We start from the raw sequence: 14,100 nt of genomic DNA on the forward strand, positions 1-14,100 counted from the left end.
TTCTCTTAAAGTCTCCCGTGTCTTCCCATTCGCAGGCCGGAGACCTCGGAGCCCAGGGGTTCGTCTTGAAAACAGAACCATTGGGTCCTTTTTACAGGGACTTCGATTAAGGAGAGGCAGCCAGAGATATGTTCTGATAGTTTTGTGTCTGCATCTGGATAGGATTCGAGGTCAGGAGCTCAGTTGAACAGGCATGGTCAGCCTTTGAGGGGAACACGGCGTCATCATAGAGAATACACGCCTCGCTTTTGAACTCTCAGCCCTTGTGAAGACCTTGTTATCAACGCCTGTCAAGGAAGCGAGGCCTGGAAACGAAAAGGCGAACGACGAGACGAGACGAGAAGAGAGGGCAAGTCCCCGCCGGCTGACCCCTTGAATTCCCCTTGTGTCCGGTCCATTCCGCGGGTGCTTGCTTGCTCTGCTGTGCTCTATGGGGACTGTTCAGTGTGTGTTTCTCGTACATCGTACATCGTACATCGCATGCAGTGGCACAGTCAGCAGCTCAGGTACATGTCAAGAGATGCAAGTTTAAACTTGTTCTCGGCTCTGATTACATTCCTTCACCTAAGTAAATGGTATCTCCCGTCGCTTACAAGTAGAACCATCACCTCGAACTCAGGTACCCAGTACTAACTAGGTAGTTGGTGCTAGTACCCGCTTTAGGGGAGGAAAGAAAACTCGGGACCTTGACCCTAAGCGATGAAAATACTAGGTAAATTTACCCTAAGCTTAGGGTGCTCTTTGCTGAGTTTATTTTGACACCTTATATCAAGGTTCAGTGTTTTCTTGCCTCCTGAGGCCGCTGTTTTCCGTGGAGCGGAAGGCCTGGACTTTTCATTGTTTTTCAATGCCGCTGACTCCGCTGTTCAGTTTTCTTGCTTCTGTTCTCGTGGTGCGCTGTAGATCGGGTCGAATAATAACCAGTTACTCCCAGCATCTGTCAGCTCTCTCTTCTCTTTTCATTATCACTCTTGCTGCTTGTTGGGTCGTTGTTGTGCTTTGTCGTTCACTGGCAGACAGGCTTCGGCCGAGTGATCCAGAGAGTCCGCCGACTAACAACACTATTTATTTCTATACGCAAGCATTCATCCATCAGCGAAACCCAAAGGCTGATTAATAACCTCTCGAGCATCAATTCGACCTGTTGCTCTCAATCAGTACTCTTTAGCAGTATCGATCCCGCTTGGCCGCCTTATCAAGTCATCGACGACCAGTGCTCGATCATACGCCCTTGCGTTGCGGCCTGATCGATTTGAGCTTGGATCGATCTCTCTTCTTCCTTGGAACGGCCACGCTTATCTCGGCAATTGAAATTGGAACGGCGACATAGCAATTGCTCTGTTGATGAACAGTGACTGGGTAAGTGATCTTTTTACATTATTGAAGAATCGATATCATTCTCTCTTAATCAATCATCATCAAAATCATTCATCGGTTCGTCCCATCATCATCTGTACCTGGTGTTTCTTAAGCGATTCTTGGCTGGACCACGGCTGGCCCCGCTACTCGAGTTCAAGGGCCCACAGGCAATTTGCAGTGGGCGGATCTTCACTTTCCAAGTTTGATTCGACGCCACCTCCTGCGCCCCCCTGTGCCTCCTGGACCACGCACCACTACGCGCAGTAGTCTACCTACTTGCTGCACAGCGCTCCAATTCAACTTTAAACCCAGTGGTCACCTCTTTTTATCAATTTCATAATTCTTCCTCATCAACATCTGTTGTACCGTGTATCAGCCCCAGCTCAACTCAACATCTTTGTCTCCATTGCTTGTGTTGCAGCTTGTTCTCGATCGCGGTGCACGTTGGTCTTGTTTTCCTCCCTGCTTCGCATATCTTCATTCGCCCCGAACAGCAATTGGGTTCATCACAACAAACCTCCTATCTGGCAGAATATGCTCTACGGCGAATTGTCTCGAATCGATTGTTAGGTTTCCCACATCCACTGACACTCGCTCCTGGCTCTTAGACTCTTCGACTTTCTGTCCTGATTACAATTGGGTGCTCTGCCCTCCTTCGACGATTCGCGATCTGGCCTCCCTTACGTTCGCGCCTTCAACAATCTAACGCACCTGTGCCAGGAGACATGCCCCGTCGGCTTAATCCTTTCTCATCCTCACCCTCCATGTCTCAACCCGTCAAGTCGGGCGAGAGGCGCCCCTCTACCTCAAAAGGCAACCGTATCACCAACTTCTTCTCCAGTAGCCCCAAGTCCACTGGTACCCAGCAAGCCCTTGCCGCTGTGCAGCAGAACCAAACCGCTGCTACTGGGTTCTCTCCTTCTCCCGGTCTGCCTACAATCTCTCTCTCAACAGCGAGCCCTGGCGATCCCAACAGCATCGATGCCTCAACGACCACCCTCTTTCAGCCTAAGTCGGCCGAGGAGCTCGACCGTCAGAAGCGTGCCGATGCTCAGTTTGGCCCTCTCCTCCACTCGAGTCATCGATACACCAGCCAGTCTCATGGAGAGCCTCTCCAGGCCCCTATCGAGGATGAGCCTCCTTACTATTTCATTCTTACCACTTACATCAGCTACCTCATCCTGATCGTTCTTGGTCATATTCGCGACTTCTTTGGTAAGCGTTTCGGAAACCCCAAGCACTATCGCGCCCTCAAAGCCAGCAACGGCTATGCAGCTCTCAACAGCGATTTCGACAATTTCTATGTCCGACGTCTCAAGATGCGCCTTGATGATTGTTTCGCTCGTCCCACCACTGGCGTCCCCGGACGATTCATCACACTGATGGACCGCAAGTCCGACGACTTCAACCGCACTTATCAATATACCGGTACCTACACTGAGACTCTCAACATGAGTTCGTACAACTATCTTGGTTTTGCCCAGTCTGAAGGTCCTTGTGCCGATGCTGTGGAGGCCTGCGTCAAGCAATACGGAATCAGCTTCTGCAGTCCCCGTGGTGCTGCTGGTACTTCCGATCTTGCTCTTGAGGTCGAGCGTGAGGTTGCCGAATTTGTTGGCAAGCCCGCTTCTATGGTTTTCTCTATGGGTTACGTCACAAACTCAAGCTCTTTCCCCGCCCTTGTCTCCAAGGGTTGTCTGATCATTTCCGATGAACTCAACCATGCCTCCATCCGTGTTGGTGCTCGTCTTTCTGGTGCCGTTATTCAGAGCTTCAAGCACAATGATATGGCCGATCTGGAACGTGTTGTTCGTGAAGCTATTTCCCAAGGTCAACCCCGCACCCACCGTCCTTGGAAGAAGATTCTGGTCGTCGTCGAAGGTCTCTACTCGATGGAGGGTACCATGTGTGATCTCCCCGGTATTCTTGCTCTGAAGAACAAGTACAAGTTCTATCTTTTCGTTGACGAGGCTCACTCTGTGGGTGCTCTTGGCCCTCGCGGTCGTGGTGTTTGCGACTACTTCGGCATTGACCCCTCCGAAGTTGATATTCTCATGGGAACTTTGACGAAATCTTTTGGTGCCAACGGTGGTTACATTGCAGCCGAGAAGCATATCATCGACAAGCTCAAGAGCTCCAACGCTGCTACTCAGTATGGCGAAACTCCTGCTCCTTGTGTGCTCATGCAAATTTTGGCTTCCCTGAAACTCATTACTGGCGAGCTGTGTCCTGGTCAAGGTGAGGAGCGTCTTCAGCGCATTGCCTTCAACTCTCGTTACCTTCGTCTCGGACTTAAGCGTCTTGGCCTTATTGTCTATGGCCACGATGACTCTCCTATCATTCCTGTCATGCTCTACCACCCCGCCAAGCTCCCTGCATTCAGTCACGAGATGCTTCGACGAAAGATTTCCGTCGTCGTTGTTGGATATCCTGCGACCCCACTCATCAGCTCTCGCGCCCGTTTCTGTGTTTCTGCTGCCCACAACAAGGAGGATCTTGACCGTCTGTTGGCTGCCTGCGACGAAGTCGGTGACATCCTGCAGATCAAATTCTCGACCGGTGTGGCAGGCGGACTGGAACATCTTCCCGAGGGCGTTGACCCCAAGAACGAAAAGGAATGGAGAAAGGAAAACAGGATCCCCCTTCAGGCCCCCCGTTGGAACCTGGAAGACGTTGTACAACACGGTGTCCAGGATTCAAAGATTCCCCTACGCTAATATCTCGGCCTCTTAATCAAATTTTGTTTCTGGTGTTTGATACATCCTTATAATCACTCATGTACTCGGAGGTTGTCTGAGTGGTGTTTGACGCTTTTCATAGATACATCCTATGAAGGAACGCGACGTTGCACGACGTTTAATGCCCTGTTCTTCTTGGCGGCTAGCCATGCGGCTGTTGCCCTTTGCCCCCAAATTTTCATGCAAGAGGGGGGGGGCTTTTTTCTTTTTTTGGAACGGAATAATGGAGTTGAAGGCGTGTTGAGGTAATGGGCCATGTTGGGAATGGGTATCATGAGCAAGACTCACTCTACCAACCTAAGTCTCAAGGCTTGGATGAGTATAGCATATAGAGTAATCGTTAGTCGACAAATATAGATCTGAAGCAGCATAGATTTGCTTCAACTAATCAAAGAAACGTATACATGAAGATCTCAATTCGCATTCCTCGGTGAACATTGATAAACTGTTGCGTATACTCATGGGTAGCCATGGCATTTTCTCTCAACTTTTATGAAAGCTATATTCGTTATCAAATACCTTGCCTCGGAAGTTTGCTAATCTCCAAGGGGTCTATAGCATCATTACGAGGTCAATTCCCTCACTGTTGAACGGGAATGCAGGAGGCCCGGTCTCAAACGCACGACGTTTCCTTGGAATACCTCGGACTGTCACTCGAGATATGGCTTGAGCGAGTCTTCCATCCGTAAACTTCCATGGTGACTGGTTTCCCTAGTGTTAAAGATCCAATGGTGTTTGAAGGAGAGACAAACTGAGGTTAATTGAGTGGACCAGGAGCTCAATACATTTCAATGAGTGACTTGCCAGGGTTTAGATTATGTTTTGTGTCAACGCCCAAGACTTTCCTAAACGCGCACTGCAACTCAAGACAGAGGAGTTGTCCAAGAACGGCATTGACTTTGGATTGTTTGTTTACTGAAAGGGTATAGAAACCATCCAATGGCTGGTTCGAGACATGCATAGATGGAGGGTCGAAGAATGGAATGGTTGGGCTGGTTGACGGGCTGCAGCAGCGGCAGCCAGGCTTGATACTTATTTAGTGGTGAGGGGCTCTGGCCGGGGTACCTACCGGGGGATGCTGTCAGTGGAGCGGGACGGGAGTCAAGCCGTGTTTTCAGTGGAGGGCCAGTATTCAAAGTCCCTCCCAGGCCGACAGCGAGGTCCACCAAGCGAACGGCCAAGTCATGAGATAGGTACGGAGTACATCCGTATAGGGCTCGGAAGGGCCTGCCACGACCTGCTAGCTCAGGTACTGGGTACCTTGAGACAGCTGCCATTTCAATAGGCCGTAGGTGACTCGGAGTGGAACCTCCTCTTCTCTTTTCCACCCCCAAGCGCTTCCACTAGCGAGCGAGAGCACAGCACAAGCAAGACCTGCTGGGACTGGGCCACTCTGGGACTAACGTTAGGACCAAGACCAAGCAAGACAAGCAAGACAAGCAAGACAAGACCTTAGACCGAGACACAAACACCCCGTCATCATCACCACCACCAGCCGCCTTCTTCTCCTCTGACTACCTCTCTTTATTTTCTAGGCTCTTTTCTATTAACGTTTCTACAGCATTTGTCCTCCTTGAGGCGTCTCGGCTTGGGTCTACTTATTCTCTTGGAATCGGCTCGGTTTTTCCCACTTCGACATTGCCTTTCCTCAACCCATTCTATCTTCTAGTCTATTCGTCCACTCGATTTGTTCTTGCATTCAATCCACTCCAATCCAATCCAATCCAATCGTCCTCCAGGCTGCGCCCACTTCCTCGACCCTGACGTCTGCCACCTCCTACTCCTGAGCATTGCTTCGCTTTTTATGACGCTCCAACCACGATTTGAATGAAAGACTTGGAGGCATTCGACCGACTATCCTTCGTCAACGCTCCTCTTCTCTCTTTCTATCCGACGGTGCCCGATCAAGCGCATCTGTCTGTTTGCGGCATCACCACCACCACCACCACCACCACCACGGTCGCCCGAAATAGTCATTCGTCTCAGCCCCCGCCTCCGTTGTTGGCGACTATTCTCTCATAGTCTTCAGGATGATGAGCTTCGATGGTGGCACAGCTTACGCCGAGTCCGACGCCGACGACGAATACGAGCGAAGCATGGGCGACCACTCTCCTATCACCAACTCTGAGCATTCCCCCATAGACTCCGAGCTCTCGACCTCCGCAGAGCATACTCCTACTACATACGGCCACCGCAGCAGCGCCGACCGTCTCCCAGAAACCATCATTACCGAATGGACTGTTGAGGAATGTGCTGATTTTATTGGCACCATTGGTCTTCAACAGTATGCCGATCGCTTCATAGGTGCGTCTTGACCCAAAGCATGCCATCTCATCTCCTCGACGGATGGTGCCGCAGACATTGGAGGGATTTTGGGATAGCTAACATTTGATTATCTGCAGAAAACGAGATTGTTGGCGAGGCCCTAGTAGCGTTACAACATGACGATCTCAAGAGCATGGGCATTGCTAGCGTGGGACATCGCCTAACGATCCTCAAAAGCGTATATGATGTCAAAAAGGCTCAAGATGTCCCTATTGAGAGCGACCATTACCTACCCCTATGTATGTCGCCTCCGTTTCCCCTCTTGGGTGGACTGGCCTGATTCTAACCTGTAACCCCTGCAGCCGCCGACGCCGAAGCGCAATATGCTACCGCAACTATCAAGGACATCAAACATCTCGTCGAACAATTCCGTCTCCGCGATGAACGCATGAACCTACTCGAACAGGATCTGCGACGAATGACAGAAGATTTCAGGCGATTGCGAGAGGATATGCTCCCGGCCTTGCGCTTGGTCAAGGATGCGCAGCAACCATTGCCCAACCTGAGTGGTAACAGCCAGCAGGCCTACGGCTACGAAACAACCATATCGCCCCCCGCACCAACACCACCCCCAGGCTCGAGTCAATCTGGAAGCTCGGTCAAGCGACAATATTCTACCCGCAAGATTCTTATCGGAGCTACACCAAAGAATGCATCACCCACTCAATCTACGCACGAAAGGTCGATAGCGGAGACTGCGTTGGACCCCGCAAGTGCTGCAGAGCGAGCTGTCCTATCGTCTTCCCATCTTGCAGCTATGAACGGAGGTGGCCAGGGCTCGTCCTCCCCTTCGTATCCCTCACCCAACATACCCTCCCCGACATCTCCTCAGACCCACATGTCCGCTACTACCCTCGCCTCTCGATCCTACCGCAGTGAAGCACCGACACCCTCCACACGAACCACCTTCAACGACGACGGTCACGCCAACGCAGTCTATGCCTCCCGCGAAAAGGCACCGCAAGGGCCGCCCCGCCGACGAGAAACCCCTGTACCTGATACACCCAGTCAGAGCAATGCTTCAGTCGAGATTTTCAAGTCTTTCCGTGTCAGTATGGAAGATCCTTGCTACAAGGTTCTTCCTGCTGCACTAAAAAAGTACCAGATCAACGCTCCATGGGACCAGTATGCTCTCTACATTGTGTATGGTGATCAGGAACGTTGTCTGGGTCTTGAGGAGAAGCCATTGATTCTGTTTAAGCAACTGGACAAGGAAGGCAAGAAACCCATGTTTATGCTACGAAAGACAACAACAGCACCTTTAGATGGAGAGCCAGGAAGCGCAGGGCTGGGCAGCACCTCAAGAGGAGCTCCAACAGGCTACGATCCCCCAGGAGGCATCATCTAAACTCTACTCGGAATCGGTGCCTCGTGGTGGAGTTTCTCAACGATTCAAACACAGAGCATCGGACGGCGCCTACCGAAACCCGAGCCCATCGGAGTAGTGAGCACTAGACGCATACTGTACGTCAGACATGCAGGGTCGGCACAAACCACCACCTACAAGGCCGTACGATGCTGGACCAAGTTCTAGATGCGTTTTTTGGAAGTGGGACAAGGCAAGAGTCGGCAAAGTCAAACCTGTAGAGGTGTCTGCATGACGTTTGGTGATGTTTGTTTCAGTGGGTCAGCGTTTCTGAGCTGAGGTGGTGAACCTGAAACACCAGCCATGGGCCATTATGGGGCAAAACGCCAGACACTGCTCTGGCCTTCCCGCTTTTGTCTTGGGCTGAATCACATTATTGACAGATTCGGACACTAAGAGGGAGGCTTGTTTGAAGACCAGGGTTCAGAGAGTTGCAGGGCTGGGCAGCTGAAGATTTCCGACCGGAGGGAGAGGAGAGCTTAGAGCAACTCGGTTCCTCGGCCGGTTCCACTCGAAGCTACCTACATATTTACTTTTGTCAAAGGGATGCTCGCTCATTGAGGCAGGACGTACGTTGCTGTGGGAGTGATCGATCAAGCCACGGGCATCCATGCGCATGCAGCAGTTGTTTTTCATCAAATTCATCATGGGGACATTGCGGGTTACGGCGTTTGAAAAGTCGACTAACGTTGGGTGTTATACTGCAACAAGCGGCGGGAATGTCCATCATCGTTCTATTTTTGGGGCTTTGCATCTTAATTTCAGCGCAGCACAGCACAGCACAGCGCGGTACAGAACAGAACATGGAGGAAGGGTTGATAATGATGTGCGAGAAGCACGGGTTGGATCGGGTCATGTTAGGTCAAGTCAGGTCAATGTACAAACAGTGTTAGGGCTAAAGGAGCCAGGATCTTTGAGAGTCGGATCTTGTGGACATTGCCTTGCATAAGAGCATATGCTGGCGGTTGATGAGAGTTGGACATGATGTTAGAGCTTTGTGACAACAGACAGACTCTTGTGTGGAGTAGACCAAGAGTAATCTTTTTCAAGTTAAAGTTGAAGTTGATAGACAACGAGCATGTCTTTCTTTCACTGTACCTCTCCCAAGCGCATTTCTTATTCCAATATCAATCCCTGGGCATAGTTAGTGGTGGGTTCTGGCTCCCGCCACACATACCATCGCCAATTCTCTGCCAAGTCTTCCCTCTTGCTCGCTTCAACCTCTTTGACGAAGGCAACCACTGCCTCCAATGGCACTCCCCTCCTCATGCCTGTCTTGTCGTCCCAGCTCGAATGGACGCCTACTAACGCCCCCGTCTTCCGATCGAACAATCCTGCACCGCTGTGTCCCCAATACGTCCAGCAGCTATGCTTGAGAGCGCCGATGTCACTGTTGTCCTGCGGATCTTGATCCTTATCTAGGCCACGGAAGGTCCCCTCGGTGAGAACGAGCGTGTCGTACTCTGTCTTTACACCACTGTGCTCAGCCTCAAGGTCTTCAGAGCCCGGGTGGCCGATGCATAGTAGCTCAGTGCTGAACTTGGGAGGCGAGGTCGCGATACGGGCACAGGGAAACGGCCGGCGTAAACGCTCGGCTTTGTCGATCTGAAGTAAAGCGAGATCACGTATTGGATCCCAAGCTACCACTTTCGCTGAAACAACTTTCCCATGCGATGACAAGAGGACGTACGACGTGTGAGCTGTGAGCTCAGAGGGCTCTTCTGCAACGCAGTGTGCACAGGTGAGGAGGACGCCATCAGGCGAGATGCAGACTGCAGTCCCAGCCTCGGACTGAGCAAAGACAAATGTTGCTAATAATGTATGGTATCCCTTTGGAATTGAGGGTAGAGTTCGAAAGGCATCTCGGGGAATAGTAATTGTGTGAGAGGTCAGCCAGTTGCGTTTAGAGATGAGGGCATTTTGTTGTTCTTCTAAGAGGCCAAGGCTTGATAAAGATGATATAGTTTCGATCTCTGACTTTTGAGAGGAAGCTTCTGTTATCTGATCCTTTCTTGATGATTCTGTAGCTGAAGAGAGTGCTCGAGTTGAACTTCTTGTTAGACGTGGCATAGATGGTGATGAGCCTGTCAAATCAATAGTGTCAGGCATGTTTTCTGTCAAGGCTCTGATCTCCTATAGAAGATTCACGGTTTGAATCAAGATACTGAGGAAGAGGCTGGACTCTCTGTGATGGGAAAATGCACGAATTTGCCTTACCTTAGCCATATAAGTTAAGTGAGTGACTGACTAAGAACGTGCTGTTGCCTAATCATGAGAAGCATCAAGGAGTCAGCACAATCAAGCAATCAATGCCATTTACAGAAAGAATTCTACACACTCAAACCGACCATCGCTCTTGTTACAGGAGCTTGCCTAATCTAGTGTTGTTGTGGCATCCTTCAATAAGCGAGCCCGTGTACCCATTGATACCATGGAGCCTCTGGCTCAACTTGCTTTGCCTGCTTTCCACTCATCCACGACCGTCGTATAATCGTCTGGCCCATATGGATCCGTCATCTCAGCAAATACACCATTCTTCCTGTATATCGGTAAACCCAAGTCCTTGAGCAGCAGGTCCGGATACGGAACAGCATCAAACACAATGTCTGGAAAGCTGTGGCCAAAACCACTTGGGTATCTCCATTTTCCGAACCGACTATTAGGCACTGCCTCATGCTGGAATCGAGATACAAACTCTGGTGAGGGATTTCGGGGGAGAGCTGGAATCATCTCATCGAAGAAAGCGTTCATCCAGAGCGATTGGACATGGGAAACCATGGGGTGGCTGAAGTTGACTACCATTCCCACGAAAGCAATATCTCGGGTCTTGAGGAACTGACTTGAAGGTGGGATGATGAAGTGATATAGCGTGTATGGCGTCAGCTCTGTCGATGGCGTGATATCATCATTACTTGAGAGACCTTTGTCCTCTAGCAGTGTATGATACTTGCTATTTTGCACTTTCTGTATGGGCTGGTCCTTGAGACGAGGGAACTTGTCGAAGATCTCCTTATCGACCTGATCGAGGATTGAGGCGTAAGGGAACGAACTCGGCGACGGCGTATGAGGCATCCCAATATCCTCAGTGATCCCATCTGGTAGGAATCTGATCGGAGGAACATGTTTCCAACCTGTTGCACAGCACAGCACATCCGTATGCAATCCCGTGCCATCAGACAAGTGCACTGTCTGCTTACTCAACCGTTCGACATCAGCAATATGTATCTTGACCAACCCTTCCTTGACAACCTCGAAAAAGTCGTTCTCGTAGTTGAGAATGCCTATACTCGTCGCCACAAACATGGCATTGGACCAGGGTTTGAGCTTGGCCGTCTCAGAGTGAGAGTCGTATTTGTTGGGCGTGATAACGTCGTTACCAAGGATGCTCCAGAACTTGTCGACAATGGCTCTTTCAATGAATGTTCCGTGGTAGAAGTTGCGAGTCTTCATGTAACCATATGCTGCACCCCAGTTGCACGGACTGAACCATGTCAACATTCTTATATGGGCGAGTTTCTCGAGCCATTTCTTGAGAGGCGTGACATAAGGAGGAGCATTCCAAGAAGGGCCATGGCCAGATTCTGTAGGAGTCAGTAAAGTCACTTCGCTGTGCCCTCAGAGGATTACTAACCTCGAATAACCCAGTTCACTCGAATACTTTGGTGGCATATAAATATACCATATCCCAAGCCGACTTTATCCCTCCAAATACTGTCACTGATTTGGCCGTGCCGTATGTATCCTCATGGTTGCACAGCTCTTTTGCATGAAATATGTGAGCTCCAAAGTCCTCTTGGCCTCGGAAGATTGGTAGAAAGGGTTCAGAAGTGAGACCTGTCGCGAGAACCAGTCTTCTGGCTTTGATCTTGATATTATCACCAGCTTGTATGTCCCTTACCCTTAGAACCCAACCGCCGTTCTCCTGGTGTTCTGCTGTCTCTCATTTGTGACCAAATCGGATCTTGTCATATATATCAAAGTGTCGAGCATAGGCCTCCAGGCATCTGTGCACTATCTGGCCAGGAATGTGCTGACCAGGCTTGACACCATAAGTTTCCGTGTCCATGGGGAAATCAGGGTACTGATAAGTACCCAACATGTTGTTGGTTTTCAGGCCTGTATAAAGGCGATGTTTCGCCCAAGTGCCGCCAAGTGTAGCAGCTGAGTCGAAGACCGCCAGAGATTCTTCGGGGTGTAACTGATGGCGAGTCTTAGCCGCAGCCAGCCCAGCCCAACCTGATATATGTAGGCTTGCTTGCTGTCTTTTTGCTGATCCTTTAACATCTCAGTTGATATGAATGCCATTCTCTTACCTGCTCCAACAACTACCACGTCAAGGATCTCCATTTTCAACATGCTCTGGTCGATTTAGGGCTATTGTATGAGAGCGAGGCAGTCAGATCAAGGAAATATCGTTAACTTTGGGGTCGAGCCTCTTTTTCATATGTTCAGCTCGTTCTCATTCCGAGACATGGCAAGATATGTGAGTCAGCTTACGCCGCTGTGCCAATTGTTGCATTGCATGGTTGTTCGTATTACATACACAGCCAGATATGCAAGATGCTGCAGGTTCGTGGCGTCCAAGTTTCCTCGTCATGTAAGTCTTGTTGCTTAAGGGAATAGTATCCGTTGGTATAGGGTAGTGCCTTAAGTAATACTGGTACGTGCTGCTGATGAGCCTCGTATTCATACCAGATTTGCTGTGCGTCAGTCATCAGGACTGCACCTTCTAGCTCAAACTCAGAGTGCCCTATGTATATTCAATCGAACCGTATTGGCTTGGTAACTACCTTACGGAGTAGAACCATAACTGGTGTTGCATTACATACACCTCTGGCTGCGTCAAAGCACATATTCACCCAGTTGAGGGTGTTGCTGCAGGGTTCATGGTTCTTGAGTCATGGTCGCAATATCACCAGCTCAACAGAAAGAATTGGCGACTGGGGCAGCTAAACAACACATCCAACTTGACCAGGCTACATCACAGATAGTCTATTGATACAGATGTATGTAGTTGTTGTTTCATTGAAAGCAACATTATGATACGTCTCTGGGTAGCTACAAAGCATATGTTGCATAGAGAACGGAGCCAATTCTTGACAATCAAAATCACCACCCATTGGCCATGGTTGCACGAGAGTCTGAATAGGAAATAAGCGGAGGTATGACATGAGTCGTGCACCGGGGAGGATATGGAGGTCAACGCTCGAAGCTCTCCAACAACTCGTCAAATGTGGCTTCGGTAAGAGATGTCCTGCCGATGAGTACTCCGTAGCTGGTCATAGTAAGGGATGCCAAGCCGGCTGGCTCCAAATAATTACTCGACTCATGGCCGAGTACAGGATGATAGAGGACTGCAGAAGTCGCGGCAAACCACCTTGGGTGAGAACTACCGGAGCGGCGGGTTGTAATGACGCGAATGGGATGGCTAAATGGATGAAGGGAGCAGGTATATAAGACTTCACTTATTATTGGTATTGCCTGTCTTTGCGAATCTTGGCCTGATATCTGGCAGCACCTCATAACAGGACCCCTGCTCTGGGCCGTACGTGGATATGGAGCCGAAATTGCTAGTGATGATGTTAGCCACACCAGACATGGGGCCTGGATGTTAACCGGAAGAATACTGCTGCAAATCGATGGACCAGACCCATTCGATACAGAGATCCCAAAGTTAAATAACGAATAAACCCCTGAGCAAAGTTGATCAAGGGGCATCATCGTTCATTATCCTTGGCCGGACTAGGAATGGGTCAGGGACGGGGGGTTGACCTCACTTTATATCTAGGTACATACATAGATGCAGGCTTACAGGGGCTTGTCAAGCACGGTAACGGACGCAAGTGGATATCTCGGGGTCGTAGTAAATTGCGCTGGAGCCTCTTGAAGCCGTTGATATTTTGCACTGATCGCTGCAACAAGCAGATCGAGCAGCAAAAACTAGACAAGAGGCTAAGAGCCAGGTAAATCCTCAAGCCACAGGGTACATGAGGTGATGTGCCAACATGCTTGACAAATAGTGACAGAACAAGGCACGAGTGCATACATACTTCGCCAGAGGCATTTCCGGTAATAAGAAACAGAATGTCACTGTGATGGTGGGCAACTGCCGGTCGAGAATGAACCCAGAATCTGGTTGCACTGGAGTCTAGATGCCTTGCCGTATATGCGTATGTCATATAGGATTGTATGTGAAACTTTGACATCCGCATTTGCTCCGACATATTTTAATGGGCTTACGCTATGCATAAAGTCCCAGTCGAAATTGCGTGTGCTTTGCTGCAGGTACTGTACCGCCCATACACACTTGGC

The 14,100-nt window shown here is 50.0% G+C and overlaps 5 protein-coding genes across 5 annotated transcripts; 2 read left to right on the forward strand and 3 right to left on the reverse strand.

The window, feature by feature from the left end:
* Positions 1-2,123: 2,123 nt before the first annotated feature.
* J7337_011559 (uncharacterized protein) lies at positions 2,124-4,076 on the forward strand (the record flags this gene model as incomplete). Its single annotated transcript, XM_044829096.1, has 1 exon — positions 2,124-4,076. One exon carries the CDS (start codon positions 2,124-2,126, stop codon positions 4,074-4,076), a length of 1,953 nt encoding a protein of 650 aa, XP_044675771.1.
* A 2,051-nt stretch (positions 4,077-6,127) lies between these two features.
* J7337_011560 (uncharacterized protein) lies at positions 6,128-7,770 on the forward strand (the record flags this gene model as incomplete). The annotated part of the gene is made up of 3 exons (XM_044829097.1): positions 6,128-6,401; positions 6,500-6,661; positions 6,725-7,770. 3 exons carry the CDS (start codon positions 6,128-6,130, stop codon positions 7,768-7,770), a joined length of 1,482 nt encoding a protein of 493 aa, XP_044675772.1.
* A 1,134-nt stretch (positions 7,771-8,904) lies between these two features.
* Positions 8,905-9,897, reverse strand: J7337_011561 (uncharacterized protein; the record flags this gene model as incomplete). Its single annotated transcript, XM_044829098.1, has 1 exon — positions 8,905-9,897. The coding sequence occupies one exon, from the start codon at positions 9,895-9,897 to the stop codon at positions 8,905-8,907; it is 993 nt and encodes a 330-aa protein (XP_044675773.1).
* Positions 9,898-10,233: 336 nt separating this feature from the next.
* Positions 10,234-11,360, reverse strand: J7337_011562 (uncharacterized protein; the record flags this gene model as incomplete). The annotated part of the gene is made up of 2 exons (XM_044829099.1): positions 10,234-11,269; positions 11,332-11,360. The coding sequence occupies 2 exons, from the start codon at positions 11,358-11,360 to the stop codon at positions 10,234-10,236; spliced, it is 1,065 nt and encodes a 354-aa protein (XP_044675774.1).
* Positions 11,361-11,728: 368 nt separating this feature from the next.
* J7337_011563 (uncharacterized protein) lies at positions 11,729-12,135 on the reverse strand (the record flags this gene model as incomplete). Its single annotated transcript, XM_044829100.1, has 2 exons — positions 11,729-12,024; positions 12,102-12,135. 2 exons carry the CDS (start codon positions 12,133-12,135, stop codon positions 11,729-11,731), a joined length of 330 nt encoding a protein of 109 aa, XP_044675775.1.
* Between the last annotated feature and the right edge of the window lie 1,965 nt (positions 12,136-14,100).

The sequence above is a fragment of the Fusarium musae genome, chromosome 9 (genome assembly GCF_019915245.1).
Source record: "Fusarium musae strain F31 chromosome 9, whole genome shotgun sequence".
In the NCBI taxonomy this organism is placed as follows: Eukaryota; Fungi; Ascomycota; class Sordariomycetes; order Hypocreales; family Nectriaceae; genus Fusarium; species Fusarium musae.